At 47.6% G+C, this 17,190-nt stretch overlaps 1 protein-coding gene across 3 annotated transcripts in view; it reads left to right on the top strand.

The window, feature by feature from the left end:
• Cabin1 (calcineurin binding protein 1) overlaps positions 1–17,190 on the top strand; it is a 110,091-nt gene that overhangs the window by 16,626 nt on the left and 76,275 nt on the right. For all 3 annotated transcript variants that reach the window (XM_029542698.1, XM_021204736.2, XM_029542697.1), the window contains exons 10-22: positions 60–228; positions 2,110–2,246; positions 3,016–3,233; positions 3,700–3,778; positions 4,268–4,455; positions 5,385–5,537; positions 6,551–6,745; positions 8,554–8,796; positions 9,953–10,109; positions 11,269–11,384; positions 14,360–14,521; positions 15,638–15,844; positions 15,984–16,129. In XM_029542698.1, the coding sequence (XP_029398558.1) occupies positions 60–228; positions 2,110–2,246; positions 3,016–3,233; positions 3,700–3,778; positions 4,268–4,455; positions 5,385–5,537; positions 6,551–6,745; positions 8,554–8,796; positions 9,953–10,109; positions 11,269–11,384; positions 14,360–14,521; positions 15,638–15,844; positions 15,984–16,129 (2,170 nt within the window). The remainder of the gene's footprint in view (positions 1–59; positions 229–2,109; positions 2,247–3,015; positions 3,234–3,699; positions 3,779–4,267; positions 4,456–5,384; positions 5,538–6,550; positions 6,746–8,553; positions 8,797–9,952; positions 10,110–11,268; positions 11,385–14,359; positions 14,522–15,637; positions 15,845–15,983; positions 16,130–17,190) is intronic.

Below are 17,190 nucleotides of genomic sequence, written 5' to 3'. Positions count from 1 at the left end.
GGGACCAATGGGCCCTTTCCTGCCATTGTGCAATGGTTTAATTGTCATTCTTTGTGAAGGTGATGTTTCTGGAGGAGATAAGTCTAAGAAAGGGGTAAAGCGTAAGAAGACTTTAGAGGAAAGTGGAGAGACAGCAAAGCGGAGGTCTGCCCGTGTCCGAAACACCAAGTGCAAAAAAGAAGAGAAAGTGGATTTCCAGGGGCTTCTAGTGAAGTTCCTGCCGTCCAGGTACTGGACACTTTGTGGTTTCTCTGATAGAACCTGCAAACGGCTCTTCTTTCTCTCAGCAGCGCTTTTCAGCCTAGTCCCACCCTCCCCTCCGGTGCCTCCCTTGTTCCCCTTGATGTTCGCTTCACTACAGAGTGAGGCTGTCACTGAACTGACTGCTTGGATTTTTCTCACCTCCTTAATACAGGAGCTGACTGATTTATCCATTGGGGACTGGCTGCTTCCTGAGTTCTCACAAGATGAATGAGTCAGGGACGTGTAGTCATGATACCCACTTTTTCTTGGGGTACTTCAGGCCGCTGCAAATGCTTATGGAAACCCCTGGAAGGAAGCCACCTGTCTTTCAGTGTATGTGTGCCTGCCTGGCTTTATATTGCTATTAGTTCTATTGCATTCTGAGAAGACGGAGGGAGAGCCTGCTCCTTCATTTTATTGGTTCTTTATGTTCCTCAAAGAATTTCAGGGGAGAAGGTGCCAGCTCTGAAACAGGAGGACGTGGGCCCCTACTTGTGTCCTGTTTTTTTCTAGCTCCTGCTCTGGCCTTGCTGTTCTTTAGGAGCCCCCGGTGCTCTCTCCTGAGCCTTTCTAGGATTTATTGTGCCAGTTGGCATGGTTCTTGGTGCCCTGCTTTTCCTTTCCCAGGAGAGTGCACTCTGGTCCATCATTCTCCTCCACAGCATCTGGGGGCATACTTCTGGCTTGCCAGGATTTCCTCTCTCATCTCCTGTGTCTTTGTCTTTCTCCCTCCACTGTTAATTGAGTAGGGTTTTATCAGTACTCTGTCCAGAGATCTCATTTTGACCAGTGACAGTTTATATCAGTAGTGACTCTGACATGCAAGAGGAATCTAGAGGCTTTAGCAGACTTATGCATCCATTTTATATCAATACACTCAACTGCTCTTTGTTCCCTTCCCACCATCTCTCCCGTGAGGGTGCACTTCTTAGAACCAGGGCTCTGTTTAGTACACAGCTAAGGCAGGGCCAAGGCAGAGATGTGGCGCGGTCTGCTGGTTTCTCCTGAGATGCAGTACAGGAAACAGCTACTCTTTGGAAGAGTGAAGGAGTGTGATGGAGTGAGTGACTCTTCCTCTTTGCCCCGCTGTCATAGCCTGGCTCTTGTTTCTTGTCTTGTATATGTGGAGCTGTGTCTACTGTATTTGAGTCCGTTTCTGTGAGGTTCGAGTATTGATAACTTTGTGTGTTCCTATAGCAGTATAGCAGCTTGCTTGCTGGAGTGTACATGCAGAAAATGTGGGTTTATAGGTGCCCTGAGTGTATTGCTGTAGAGGTGCTACAAGGGTGGCCAAGACATGGTCCTTAGAAGAGTCTGTAGGGTGGTGCTGCAATGTGAGGAGCTCGGATGGGTGTGCTGTGTCCCCATGCTGGCAGCCCCGAGGCCCCTCAGCACCTCTGTGTTTGCCTTTGTACTTGGTCTCAAGCTTCTGCTCCTGCTTAGCCCTTCCCTGTTGTCAGCCCGAAGAGCATTCCCTCTGATTCTGCTCTCCAACGCAGAGTCCCCGTGGCTCTGTCGGAAGCAACTGTTTGGTGCTGGTCCTAATGTGGGCTGTTTGTGTTTTCCCTGTTCATGGTCCACCTCTCCAACTAGGAGATGAACTCCCTGTATTTATGGTTGTGTGCCTGGCACATGGCTGTTGCTCAGCAGCCTTCTGTTGGTGGTATAAATGAACAAGTGTGGGGAATGATCAGTCACAGAAATCTGGAGAGATGCAGCGGCTCCTGAGGCCTGGGTGTGGATGTTCTCACCATCTGTTTCAGTAAATGCTATCTTGGCTTGATTTAGTTGCTCTACTAGGAGGAGTTGGGATGCTCTGTCACAGGGAGTGGGATGGCTGTCGTGATTTTAGCATGTTTTATGTAGGTTAAGAAAACTGGACCCTGAGGAGGAAGATGATCCATTTAATAACTATGAAGTTCAGTCAGAAGCCAAACTGGAGAGCTTCTCCAATGTGGGACCTCATCGCCTGTCCTTTGACTCGGCCACATTCATGGAATCTGGTAGGAATGGGCAGTGTGCTCAGTCACTGCCGGGCAGTCTTTCTTCCATCAGTCTGGGACCTGCCTGGTTTTGCTCTGCAGAGTGGTTCTGGTGTTTCATAAGAGTTGGAGAAAGTCTATAAGAATAAAGGGGAGGGGGCTGGAGAGATGGCTCAGTGGATAAGAGCACTGACTGCTTTTCCAGAGGTTCTGAGTTCAATTCCCGGCAACCAATGGTGGCTCACAACTATCTGCAGTGGGATCTGATGCCCTCTTCTGGTGTGTCTGAAGACAGCTACAGTGCACTCACATATAATTAATTAATAAATCAATTAATCATTCAATCTTTTTAAAAAATTGGTGAAGGAGCTGCCTGTGGTCAGCTGAGGGATCCAGGTGCACACTTGCTGTGCTCCAGAGGCTTAAACTTAACACTGGATTGAGAGGCTTGCCTGTGAAAGTTTAGTGTGTGTTATCACATCTGTTCTGTGTGTGCCATGTCCCACACACTGTTTTGTGCATATGATCTCATTAACTGCACATGCAGCACTGGCCAGCCCTTTTGGTGTTCATCTTAGACATGCGACTTTGAGAGGCTTGTTCACCACTGACAAGGGTTGGAGCCAGCATTGAACCCTGATAGCCTGGCATCAGTACTTCAGTGTGACCTTAGCTTCATGTAGATTGAGTGGGGGAAGCCGAACACAAGCTGTCCTCTTCCAAGGAGAAGAGAAACTGGACCCAGGAGGGCCTGCTCATTTTGGTGAGGTTGTTTTCCCTGTGTGGACAGAGAAGCAGGATGTGCATGCATTCCTGATGGAGAACCTGACCAACGGGGGCCTCCTGGAGCTCATGATGCGTTATCTGAAGAGCATGGGCCACAAGTTTCTGCTCAAGTGGCCTCCAGGGCTGGCAGATGTCGTCCTTAGCGTCTACCACAGCTGGAGGAGGCATAGCACCAGCCTGCCCAACCCACTGCTGAGGGACTGCAGCAACAAGCACATCAAGGTGGGCTCCTCTTAAGGCTAGTGTCTGGTACAGAGAGCCAATGACAGGGAGCTTCCACAGGTTCAAGGCTGAGTCTAGAACTTGGGCCATTGTGTGGTTTGAGGCAGGAATCTCATGACCTGTCTTGTGCCCCGAAGAGCCCTAATGACCGAAAGGAGTACTCTGTTGCCAGCCAGGGTTCTATTAGTGGCAGTGCAATAAAGTTGAGATTCTTGAACCCAGCACAAAGCTCTGGGATCGATCTCTCAGCCCTAGAACAAACATGGTGGCCCATGCCTATAACCCCAGGACTCAGGAGATGAAAACAAGAGGTACGGAAGTTCAAGGTCAACCACTGGTTGCAGAGTCATTCTTAGGCCAAGCTTGGGATACATGAAACCCTGTCCTTAAAAAAAAAGTTAAATTTAGATGGCCACTTCATTATTTGGCAAATATTTTATCGCTCCCTGTGCTTCTTGTCCTACAGGACATGATGCTGATGTCTCTCTCCTGCATGGAGCTCCAACTGGACCAGTGGTTACTGACCAAAGGCAGAAGCTCCGCAGGTAAGATGCATCTGCTCCTTAGTGTGGGGATTTTCTGAACCCCAGAAGGCTGAGGGAAGCTAAAGTGGGTGCTGGGTCCTGCAGTGTGGATGTCTTCTCCGAGATGGCTTTTAAGTACCTCTGGTAAATCCCCGGCACTTAGAAGGCAGCAGCAGAGGCAGGTGTGGCACACTGCTGTTGCAGTTATTTGGGACTTGAGGAGCTAGAGTGCTGGCTTTGGAGTGTGTCTCAGCAGTTCTCTCAGATCTGTCTGGTGGATTCCACCTGGCAGAGTGCACATGAGCTCAGAGTTGAGTCAGCAAAGTTAGTGGCCCCTGTTCTCGCAGCTCTCCTGGTCTCTGCACCTGTACCAACTGAGCTCCTCTCTGTCCTGCTGCTCACAGGACGACTCAGAGTGTGTAGTCATGGGAGGGCTGGAGGTGGCCTCTGGGGCAGGAGGGTGTTGGGATGGTGTACATGAGGGCCTCACAGTGCTCTGATGGTTTTCAGTGTCTCCCCGGAACTGCCCTGCTGGAGTGGTGACAGGTAGGTTTGGGCCTGACTTCCCGGGCACCCACTGCCTGGGTGACCTCCTGCAGCTGTCATTTGCATCATCTCAGCGAGACCTGTTTGAGGACAGCTGGCTGGAGTTTGTTGTCCGTGTTTACTGGCTGAAGGCACGTTTCTTGGCACTACAGGTTAGTCCCATGCCATCACAGAGAGGGAGGGCAGAGAATTGGTGATATTGAAGAAATGTACATCTATAGCCCTACTGGGCTTGGTCTGAGGACATGGGGTATGGTGGGGAACTGTGAGCATCTCAGCAGCCCAAACATGGCTGCTATTCTGAAAAGCACCTCAGTGCCCACCACAGAGCTTTGGGAGGGATTCTTTGTTCCCTAGCAACCCCTACTCAAGAGTGCCTCGATTGACCCTTTCTGTTTTCCTGAGAAAGCTCAGGCAAGTATCAGGAATGGAATAGAGCTCTCCAAAAGGAACAACTCATCTGTTTGTGAGGGTTTGAGGAGGCTTCTCCTTAGAGCCTACCTGGGAAGGTCGGAGTGACTTGGCAGTCCCCCAGTACCAGTCAGTGCCATCAATTGGTATCAAAGACTGTGTCAAAGACAGCCAGATCTCAGCAGCTGCAGCAGCTTGGTCTGAAGGAAGCAACACACTTAATGTGAAGGAGGATGTCGGTTCTACACGTAGGACAGGCATTGGTCTGCATGACATCTGGCTGTGCTGAGTTGGCATTGGTGTCTTCACCTGTGACATGGGTTAGTGATCCTGCGTTTCACAGAATTGAGGTACAGGTCGCTCATTCACTTACTCAGTCAACAAATATTTGGTTAGCCCCACTTTCTGGAAAGCCTTTTTTGGGGTAGAGTAAGAGAATAGCAATACTGAGTATAAAATCTAGCTTTGTGACACATGTCTGTAATCCCAGCACTTAGAGGGATGGAGTTTAAGGCCAGCCTGCATTAGTATCAGATCAGCCTGGACTATGGGACCCTGTCTTTAAGTAAATAAGCAAAAACCAACTTAAGGATGTCTGCATCTAGATCAGGAATGTGTGGGACCTGATATAACACAATTAATTCTCTACTTTTATTTTTCTTCTGAGCAGGGAGACATGGAACAAGCCTTGGAGAACTACGATATCTGCACAGAGATACTGCAGAGCTCCAGTGCTATCCAAGCCAAGGCAGGGACTGAGCAAGGTGACATCGTCATCCGGCTGCCCAACCTTCACAATGACTCCGTTGTCTCTCTGGAGGAAGTGAGTGGCAGCTTCTAATGGTATTTTCTTGGTGGAAGCCTTATTCTGTGTTGATCTATCAGATCTACCAGACCTGATCTGCTCCTGTGGAATAAGAGATGCCCACGTGCTGAGCAGAAGGTCCTGGAAGGGGAGTAAAGCAGGACAAGGAGCTTGTCCACCATCGAGTGTGGAAGCTTCGAACAAGCATGGTGTAGAAGTACTTGTTCCTCTGTCTTTCGAGCAACAGCTGCCCTAGCAGAGATGGAGGGATGTGCTAGTGGTGCAGACCCTGCTGACCTGGCTGTGGGGTGGAGAAACGGTGTACCAGGCAGCTTCTGATGGCTCCTTGTCTGTGCTCGCTTTTCTCTCTGTGCTCCCTCTGCCTGCTGCAGTTCCTCATCTATGATGGGTTCACATGGCTCAAAGTAGCTTTTAGATTCCTCTGCCTTTGAGTGTTTTAGGTACTCTGCTGCCTGTGTGCCAAGATGCGTTGGGCTTCTTGTGAGGAAAGGGTCCTGTGAGTCAATAATGTGTCACCCCTCACCCCTCTGTCACTTGGGCCGTCCGTGGTGGCTCGTCTGGTTTGCTGAACTGTGACCATGAAGCTTTCGCACTGGTACTATTAGAGAACCCTTCTGCTTTTGCAGTGGCTGTGGGGTTGGTTTTAAAGATTTGAATATACCTTGGCGTTAATGTAAACTTTTTTTTTTTTTTTGATTTTTCGAGAGGGTTTCTCTGTGTAGTCCCTGGCTGTCCTGGAACTCACTCTGTAGACCAGGCTGGCCTCGAACTCAGAGATCCGCCTGCCTCTGCCTCCCGAGTGCTGGGATTAAAGGCGTGCGCCACCACGCCCAGCTAATGTAAACCTTTTTGCATTGTGTGGACGCTGATGTGTTTTATGTGAGGGAGCCTACAGTTTGGGTGAGATGGAGTATGGATGGGATGGGATGACTCAGACAGTGGCCGAGTTTGTGGAGGTGAGGGATTCTCCTCCCCCCCCCCCTCCAACAGCACTGTTGGATCCTTTTCAGATTGATAAGAACCTGAAGTCTCTGGAAAGGTGCCAGTCCCTGGAGGAGATCCAGCGGCTGTTTGAGGCAGGTGACTACAAGGCTGTGGTACATCTGCTCCGGCCCACTTTGTGTACCAGTGGGTTTGACCGAGCCAAACACCTGGAGTTTATGACGTCCATTCCTGAGAGGCCTGCCCAGCTGCTTCTGCTGCAGGTAGGTGCTTACACTTGGGTCTCACCCATGTTTATACTGCCTTCACTGATGAAGACAGTCACCAGAAGAGACAGGTGGGAGCTTAGCCTTCCACCGAAAATGGTGCCAGGCCAAAGACATGGTCAAGATTGGGATAGTGTTAGAACCTAGGAGTTTAGATTTTATTATTCCGTGTGATTGCAGTTTTACCACAGGAGGAAAGAATGGCTAAGATATCCTCTGTCATTGTTAGCACGCCTGGACTCTGTCTCCTGGTTTATGCACTAAGACCACCTGTACATTTATCTGTTGGGTCTCCCCCTTTGGGTCAGAAGGAGGACAGTAAGATTCCAGCCTCTTCTTCATTGGTGTTAATTTAATCCTTACCTTGCTTGAACTGGGAACTACCGAAGAGGTGCAGCTGTGAGAACAAGTGTTTCTTCTCAGCCAGGTTGGAGGGAGGAGAGAGATGGTTTGAGAGAGATTTTTTTTCCTCATTGGATCTCCCCCGCCCCAATATGTCATATATATCATTTGCTATTATTAAATCATGGCTTCAGTCAGGCATGGTTACACAGAGAAACCCTGTCTCGAAAAACCAAAAAAAATAAAAAAATAAAAAAAAATCATGACTTGAATTTTGTTTTGTTTTTATATGCAATGCTCTCAGTTTTTATGTTGTCAGGATCTGTTCATGCTTGCTGCTAGATGGCTGTGGTTTTCTTCACTGTGCATTTGTGTCATTGTTCCTCGGTTGGGACAGTGCTCATCTGCTCAGGTTCTCCACATAGAGGCTGGTGTTCCTCAGAGTGCCTGACAGTGGCCAGGAAGGATGTTGAGGGGAGGAGGGAGCCATGATGTCAGCAGCAGGGGGGAAGGGATACCCACCCTTGCTCACCCACAGTGGTGGACATGTTAAATGGCTTACATATTTTAACTTGGCTGCTTTGGCATTTCTGGGGTTGAGCATCAAAGTTGGAATCCTTCTCATGGTGAGGGGATAGGACACAAAAATGAGCTCCCAATTTAGCAAGCTGCTTTTTATGTTCCTCGGTATAGCTAATAGTTCCTTCTCGTTCAGTTAATTTTTAGATGTTGCTATTTTGGGTTGTTAGTTATACTTTTTAATTGTACATTGTTGGTTTGTAAGAACCCTATTGATTTTTGCCTATTTATTTCGAACCCAGTCTCTTAATGATGTTCTTATTTCATTTTATTGTTTTCTGTTTATTTGTTTAGGTATGTGGTAGTATTGTCCACAGAGAGTGGTAATTTGGTTTCAACATGAGTTGGCAGCTAGTCTTCTGCTTTTTTGTTCTTTCTGGCCTAGAGCCTTATGTTCTGTTAGAACAGTGATTCTCAACCCTCAAGATGCCTTTGGGGGTCAAGTGACCCTTTCTCAAGGGTCACATGTCAGATATCCTGCATATCAGACATTCACAGTATGAAGCAGCAATACAATATTTATGTTTTAGGGGTTAGGGTTAGATTAGTAACACAGGGAATTAGTCACTTGGTCTCAGGTCTGCTACTTGCCAGCTCCATGGTCCAGTTCACAGAGGCCCAGATTTATAAATGGGAGGATTAGGCACAAAAGTAGAACAGTGTTCTAGAAGCTCCCGGGTGGGTGACCTGCCATAATGTCACTGGAGCCAAGTGACAGTGTGCTCTTTCAGATGCCTCAAGGCTGTGTGGAACTGCTTATGTGGCGGCTGCTCCGGGGTCTTTGGTCCTGTCCTTTGTTTTCCCCCAGTCACAGACCTGAGGTCCCAGTGTGGTGTGTCAAGTGGACAGCACAGCCCTTGTTTTGTTTTGCTTCTTGTGCTCAGGACTCACTGCTGCGACTGAAGGACCACAGACAGTGTTTTGAATGTTCTGATGTGGCTCTGAATGAAGCTGTCCAGCAGATGCTGAACTCAAGCGAATCTGCAGCCAAGGAAGAGTGGGTGGCCACAGTGACCCAGCTGCTGCTAGGCATCGAGCAGGCACTGTCGTCAGACAGCAGTGGCAGTATCCTTAAAGAGTCATCCTCAACCACTGGCCTTGTCCGCCTCACCAACAACCTCATTCAGGTAATCAGCTCTTCATCCTGTGCTGTCTCAGCAGGCGAGTCTCTGATAGCCCTTCTGAGGTTCATAGCTACTCACCGCGTTATGTACCCCAGAGGGACACGTTGGCTTCTCTGGCTAGGACTGTGGAGTGAGGAGGCAGCTGCCCACAGATACAGACCTTCTGGGGCTGCTCTGTCTAGGGGTTAGAGTTGATGTAATACTGGTATAACAAAGATCCTCAGACATCCTGTTCCCGAGGTGCGGAGGCAGGCTTAGAGTGGAGGTTCTGTCTGCATTTAGTGTGCCAAGAGGCAGAGCGAGAACTAGAGTCCAGATCTGGCTACTTCCCGGGCTTTCCTATTCCTCTCGATAGCTACCCTAGAACTTCGAGTTGAGAGGTAGTACTGTATCTTAGGTTGGCCACAATGCCCCGTGTTTCCCAGGCCAGCGTTGGGGCACGTAATCTTGATTGAGTGCCCTCTGTTTTCTTCTAAACTCATACTTTGGCCATGTGTAAGTCCTGCTGAACCGCAGCTTCCTTCCTCTAGGTTTATTTTATCCTCCATTCTGTTCTGCCATAGTCTAGGTACCTGCCAATGCTTTGATGAGCTGTGGAAGCCCTGTAGTAGTCCTTCGTGTACCTTGTACTTTTTTAGTCTAGTCACCATCCCTTCACATACTGTCTGGGTCGTGTGCCAAGGTGCACGGATCTCCAGCTTTTCCTCTTTGTTTTCTTAGCTGAAGCTTTTCTAGGCCACCTCTGGGATCCTGGCTTGTGAATGTGTCCTATGCCTTCATGCCCTGCCCTCTCTGGGTGTTAGGCATACCACAGTCATTTACCTGGAAGCCTTAAGGGCTTATGTCTGCTCTGTCTGCTCACCCTGTGCATGAAACCCTATTGCCACTCCTACTTTTATGGTAGTGTCTATATATGCCAACATAGCTCATAGCTTCTCCATGTCTGCCTTCCCCTGGGTGTTAGGTCCCCTCACCATGGTCAGTAACTGCATGTGGCATGAGATTGTCATTGGTCATTCTGGGAGTCTGTCTGATGACAAACTGGGATACTGGTAGGCAGACAGCATGCCTCACCTCCCCGGCAGCTGTTACAGCATAGGCTCATGTCAGGAGGCCTGAGGAGGCTGCCATGTTGTGGTACGCCGGTGCTCTCTGCCAGGTCATCGACTGCAGCATGGCTGTGCAGGAGGAGCCCAAGGAGCCCTACGTCTCCTCTGTGCTGCCCTGGATCACCCTGCACAGGATCATCTGGCAGGAGGAAGACACTTTCCGCTCCCTGTGCCACCAGCAGCAGCTCCAGAGCCCAACAGAAGAAGGTGCGTGCGCTGGCTGTAGGCTAGGAGGGATGGGTCTCTCCTGTCCCCTGCAGTGGGGCCCTGGGGCCTGGTCCCGGGTATTGTGAGTAGGGTTATGCTAGTGAGCGGCCCGGTTTCCTCAGCCTCTGCAGCACTGTAGGATTTACTTCTTAGAGGTCAGGCCATAGGCGCACCTCAGGGTGCCCTCACCTTATGGAGACCCTTTGCTCAGTGATTTTTGTTAAAGTATAAATGTCTAGTAATGAGTGTCTGTAGGACTCATGACATATTTGTACTAAACTGTTTTCACGAAAGACTTGAGTAGTGAAACATGTAACCATAAATGTTTATTATTTTTCTTATAACAATGAAAATTACCCATACCAAAGTGTTTTCTAAAAGTTGCCGGCAAGAGCTGGACATGGTGGCAGATACACCTAATCCCAGCTCTTTGGAGGTAGAGGCAGGAGGATCTCTGGAGTGAATTCAGGGCCAGCCTGGTCTAGATAGCAAGGTCCGGGATAGGTGGGACCACACAGAGAGCGCCTTTCTCAGTGAAGAGAAGCAGGCAAGCCGTGGGCAAGTAAGTAAGCAAGGGGAACTAGTTTAGTGCTCTCAGCTGGAGCGACACACCCAGGGAAGAGCGGACATGTTCTGTGGACAGGCAGGCATGGTGCTGTGTCTCTCCACTGTCTTAATTCACTTGCCCTTCCCCCAAATAAGGTCTATGCATAGCCCAGAGGTCCAGGAATCCTGGGACTTTTGGGGGAACTAGTAATAATTTAGTGATGTACAGACATTTAGTGGTGATTCAGTAGTCAAGTAAGCCTGAGTAGAGGAGTCTTACGGAATTGTGAATGGAGCATGTATGACCCTACTACTGTAACTTCTCTTTGAAAAGCACAGAAGGAACTTTGAGAGATGTGCACCGGAAGCCAGTATTGGTTCTCAGGGTAGTTCTGTGTGAATGAAGTATTCATTTACATTTAGAAAAATGTATGATTTCAGTTGATTTTTGATAAACATAGATGATTGCTTATGAAAGCCAGCTAGGTAATCACTTAGAAGACAGAAAGAGGAAAGAGAAAATTCTGTGGTCATAAAAGAGTCCCTGAAGAAGAGGCATCCCTGCCATCCTCCACGGCTGTGTGGTTTCGCACTAACTCCTGTCTTTTCCCAGGGATATCGGAGATGCCCATGCTCCCATCCTCCCTCATGCTGCTCAACACAGCGCATGAGTACCTGGGCAGGAGGTCCTGGTGCTGCAATTCAGATGGAGCGCTGCTGCGATTCTATGTGAGTGACCCCTTGGGCGGACAGTATAAGACTGGGGCAAGGGAGAGAGGTGGGAAAAGCTAAAGTGACTCCTTCGGGCTTGTGTTTGCCTGTAGGGGTTCCCACTGTGCATCTTTGACTAATAATGCACATCTCTAATTTCTAAAACTTACTGCTGGAAGTCTGAACTTGGTTCCTGTGGCTTTTTTCTTTCTTATTGTTACTGTGACAAAATACCAGAGGTAATCATCTTTAATGGATGAAGGTTCCTTTTGGCTCTTGGTTTCAAAGACACTAGTCCGTAGTTAGTTGACCCCGTTATCCTTGAGCCTTTGGCATACACCATGGTGAAAGCACAGGTGCTCATTGTGCAATCAGGAGCTATTGTACTGACTGTGGACAGTCTTAAACTTGCCCACTGCAACTGATTGGTGGTCGCTCTCAGGGTTTACTGGAGATAAGCAGCATAAACCAGTCTCTGCTGATTAGGAAGCCAGTTAGTGTCAGAAAAATTACAGAGCATCAAGTTTTCTGGATGTACCAAGGGAGGAGTATCTAGCTTAGCCTGTACTTGCTAATAGAGTTCGATTGGGGCATTTATTTACATAGCAATTATGGCCACTTCTACTATACACTGGCAGGGACGAGATGAATATGTATGGCTTGCAAGGCCTAAAATTTTTGTTCTTTGGCCCTTTACAAAGTCTTCTGCTGGGTAGCTGCTGTTGGGCGGCATATCCTTTGTAGCTATAGCTTCTTCCAGTGCTGCTCTAGTTTGCCCCATCTTCACTCAATGTTTACTACTTACTTGGGGCCTGTCATTTACTTACTGTGTTTATTATTTGACTTTCCTCCACTGGCATGAAGTTTAGAGAGTAGGTATTTTTGTTCTCTTGGTTCATTGCTGACTCCAAGTGCTTAATGTAGTACCTGGCACAAAGCAGATGCCCATTTGTGTGAGTCAGGGCTCCAGAGGAGCAGACCTGATGAAACTGATATTAAAGAAGACTTATTAGACTGACTTACAGGACATAGTCTGGGTCGTCCACTGATGTCTGTCTCGAAACGGAAAGGCTAAGACTCCAGTAGTTGTTCAGTCCATGAGGTTAGATGTCTTAGCAGTCTCAAAGTGGGGATAGAGTCCAGGAGAATCCCTGGAGAACTGCTCGTTTTCAGTCTCTGTTGGAATCCTGAAAAGTTGGCCTTTTTTTAAAATTTATTTTATGTATAAGTATACTGTAGCTGTCTTCAGGCACACCAGAAGAGTACATTAGATCTAGAACTCTTCTTAGACACTGTCTGCACTGATGTAAGCAGCCTGTCTAGTCCTGTGCTGGTGCCACAGATAGTCTGATAACTATTAGGATTCATGTCCTTACCTTTTTCCCCATCATATTCTTTTGGATATTCTTAGCTCTTCCTTCCATAACGTTGTGTCTTAGGGTTTCTATTCCTGCACAAACATCATGATCATGAAACAAATTGGGGAGGAAAGGGTTTATTCAGCTTATACTTCCACATTGCTGATCATCACCAAAGGAAGTCAGGACTGGAACTCAAGCAGGCCAGGGAGCAGGAGCTGACGCAGAGGCCATGGAGGGATGTTCTTTACTGGCTTGNTTCCNCTGGCTTNTTCANCNNNCNNTCTTNTNGAANCCAAGACTACCAGCCCAGNGATGNTNCCACCCACAAGGGGCCTCTCCCCCTTGATCACTAATTGAGAAAATGCCTTACAGCTGGATCTCATGGAGGCATTTCCTCAACTGAAGCTCCTTTCTCTGTGATAACTCCAGCTTGTGTCAAGTTGACACAAAGTTGCCAGTACACATTGTAAGATAAGTGCATAAAATTTTGATAAATTGTACCCTCCCTGGAATTTTGATTGGAGTCAGTGGTCTTATTGATTAATATGGGAGAGAAGTGGCCACATTGAACTCCTTAGTCAAGTATAGTATATCTCTCCATGTATTTCAGTCTTACACGCTCCCATTTCTTATTTCAGTTATGTGCATTTTGTTTGAAGACTTAAGTTTTTGTGTGTGTTTCTGGGGGTCCAAGAAGGCCTTGTATGTATGTGCCAGGCATGTGGTCTGCTGGGATCCTATACTTCCAACCCTGGGAATCTTTTAAAAACTTCCTATTGCAAGTAAATGCTTAAATTTTATTTCTGCCCTGTTTTGCAAACATATTGGAACATTTAAAAAAGAGATCTCTCTTAGATATGATCTCTTATTATTTGGTTAATTATAATGGGTTGTGGACTTGATGAATTTCTATATTAATAATTATAGTTTATGGATACTTTCATTTCCCCCTTTCTTTTCACTCTTTATGGGTCTCTCTTTTTTTCTCTCGTGTCAGTGCCTCATCACAGGATGGTCACACTTTTTTCTGTAAAGAAGAGAGAGTCTGTGGGCAAGAGGGTCTCTGCAACTCCTCAGACTTTCGCAATAGAATAAATTTAGGCAAACATTTCATATCCAGAGCTCTGACTGCTTTGCTGTATTGGTCCTGTCTCTCTGGTTCTCAGTGATGGTTTGTTAGGAGGTTTTCCTCAACCCTAGTGGGATTTAGAGTTGTTTGTATGTATTTAGCACCATCTCCTCCATTGGAATCTGACCGTTTAAAAAATAAGTTCTATGTCAAACCGTGCCTAAGAAAAGCTGCTGCTTAGTAAATGCACACTTAGTAAATGGATGGAGATGTACCTAGAGTATCTTGTGGTGGTGCAAATGCTGGCTAGGTGTGCCAGAGTCAGGTGGGTCAGTCACATGCTTCAAAGGATCCTACTGCCAGAGCTAGCCAGAGCTGTTCTGTAAGGATATCAAGTCCTTTCTAGGAAGCAGGACTTTTGGAATCTAGCCATACAAGGAGCCCAGACATTGCCTCCTCCAGGTAAAAGAGTCAATGAAGTGGTGGTCTCCCTGGAGTCCTGCTTTGACAGGTAGGCTGAGTCTGTAGATCTGTTTCCTCAAGCATCTCTCCATTTGTCACAGGTGCAAGTTCTCCAAAAGGAGCTTGCTGCATCAGCCTCTGAAGACACTCACCCCTACAAGGAGGAGCTGGAGACGGCCTTGGAGCAGTGTTTCTACTGCCTGTACAGCTTCCCCAGCAAGAAGAGCAAGGCCAGGTACCTGGAGGAGCACTCAGCCCAGCAGGTGAGGGTGAGCCTGCTACCCCAGGCCTGGGCAGGGGCAGTGTTGGAAAGCAGGAGCTCCTGAGAGGATGTTAGATTTGTTGTATTGTGCAGACCCACACAGGCTGTACCTGGAGCAGATATGGTCTGATGGTTGATCAGAGGAAAGGGGTTTTCTTAGAAGATATAACCCATAATTGATTCAAAATGCAGCATGGCACGACAGTTGTTCATAGGTTTATTTGCAGTTTGGATTATTTGCATAATTCCATAGATACTTTTATTTTTGATTTGTTTTTTTCCAGAGTACAATTGGGTATATTATGTCCTGGCTAATCCCACGAGCTATTCTCCAGTCTTAGATATTCTATACCCTAAAGTGTAGGCTCCTTAGGATGGCACATCCACTATGGCCTAAGGGTGTGGGGCCTCAGCTTCCCACCCCCACCAGGAGAACACACACACACACACACACACACACACACACACACACAGAGCTGGCCAAATTCGAATGGTTTCACAGATTATAACCTTTAGTTTCTGGACATTTGCGATTTTAGAGACCAGCTCCAGCTGGGCGTGAGTCCTAAGAGTGCTGTCTTGGGCTGGCAGTGTAGCTCAGTGTGTAGAGTGCTGGCCCAGCAGGGATGAAGCCCTGGCTTGTCACTAGTGTTACACAGAACCAGGTGTTGTGGAGCACACCCTTGGGAGGTGGAGGCAGGATCATTAGAACTTTAGAGTGAGTTCACAGTCAGCCTGGACTCCTTGAGAGCCAAGTGCTGAGGTGAGTAGATGGCTTCACAGTTAAGAACACTGCTGCTTTCGCAGAGAACCTGAGTTTTGTTTCCAGCATCCATAGCATTAATAATAAAATTTTGTGCAGTGATATCCTCACGGAGTTTGAGCCTTTGGAAATTAATTCTAAGGTAAATTATGTTATGCCAACCAAAAAACCCAAAAGACTTTTAGGCAGTGGAATGGAGGCTTACGCCCTCCATTGCAGGTTTAAGAAGCAGGGTAGGGAAGGTGCTTTGTCTTCTCCAGCGTACTCTGACCTTACCTCATCACACTGGAGATAAACGTCTCCTTATTTCTCAACCTTGCATGTACTATGATTCTGCATCTGTCTGTTTTCAAGGTGGATCTTATATGGGAGGATGCCCTGTTTATGTTTGAGTATTTTAAGCCCAAGACCCTCCCTGAATTTGATAGCTACAAGACAAGCACTGTTTCAGCTGACTTGGCAAACCTGTTGAAGAGAATTGCTTCCATCGTGCCCCGCACAGAGAAGCCAGCTCTGAGCATGGACAAAGTCTCTGCCTACATTGAGGGAACCTCAGCTGAGGTGGGCCTCAGGGAAAATGGGATGGTGGGAGTGATGAGCTGTCCTGTTCAGCACCACCTGCAGGGGTCAGAGGTGTGGAACTGACAGGTTACATACTTGACTCCACCTCTTCTCCTAAACTTGTCTTCTCTCATGCTAGGTACCCTGCCTTCCAGAAGGGGCAGACCCCACCCCTCCAGTGCTGAATGAGCTCTACTACCTCCTGGCTGATTATCATTTCAAGAACAAAGAACAGTCTAAAGCCATCAAGTTCTACATGCATGATATCTGCATCTGCCCTAACAGGTGGGTGGTATGGTGAGGAGCCATGCTGCTGCAAGAGGCCTTCAGACTCTAGCTAGCTCAGTCAGTTCAGTGAGCCAGGTTAAGTTTCCTTGTCTGTAGCAAGATAAGGGGAAAATGGCAAAGTGGTTTAGCATTCTTGAGTGAGAGAGAAGGCTTCTTTTCTAAAGTCCTCTGGGAGGCGTGTTGTTGTCAGTAAAAGTAGAATATGATCTTTTGGGTTCGGATGTGCAGGACAAGGATCATATTGTTGGTTTTGTGTTGCTTCTTTTCCTGGTAGCAGGAACCATGACAACCAATGTGTGTTTTGGGTAAATACTCTTTAATAGGATTGCTTTTGGGGGTTAAGGCAAGTACTTGGTGTGTGAGATGGCGCAGCGGTTAAGAGAACCCAAATGGCCACTATAATTTCCTTTGTAGGATCTAACACATTTTTCTGGTCTCCATGGGCCCCAGGCACACACATGCTGCACATACATGCGTACATACTTGCAAACCACACATGTAAACTACATAGCAGAAGAGTTGTACTGGAAAATCTGGAGCCTAAGGTTATTTTCCTTGCTGTGATGTCTCATCATCACTCAGCAGTGAGCTTTGTCCTGCTGCCATGTGGTGCTATGTGCTTCCTCTGCAGACCACTGTTGAGCCTCCTCCTAAAATGGACCAACTTTCAGATCTCAGCATTCTGAAGGGCTCAACTATACTCCTGAAACTCGGAATACTTGACTGAAGGGACTATCTGGAAAGTAGGCTCTGGGTATGGTAAAAATGAGGTTACCCCTGTAGCCAGCCTATGTCTGAAGGTATAACACTGCAGACAAACTCTCCAGAAGTACTTAGGGCTACCATACTGGCTGCCCTTGAACATGGGTGAGCACAGAGCTGCCCTCCCTCAGGAAATGACAGAAATAACCTTTCTACAATTCTACCCGGGGCAAGGGAAGAAGGGGCTGGGATCTGAATAGAGATCAAGTTTGTAAGACATCACCTGTATAAAAAGTCCTCAGAGGTCCCTTTTTGTCCAGTTTGTATTTTTCTCCTGTCAGGGAACCATGTACTTA

Source organism: Mus pahari, chromosome 9, assembly GCF_900095145.1.
Source record: "Mus pahari chromosome 9, PAHARI_EIJ_v1.1, whole genome shotgun sequence".
NCBI lineage: Eukaryota > Metazoa > Chordata > Mammalia > Rodentia > Muridae > Mus > Mus pahari.
This window is presented reverse-complemented; position numbering and strand designations above follow the sequence as displayed.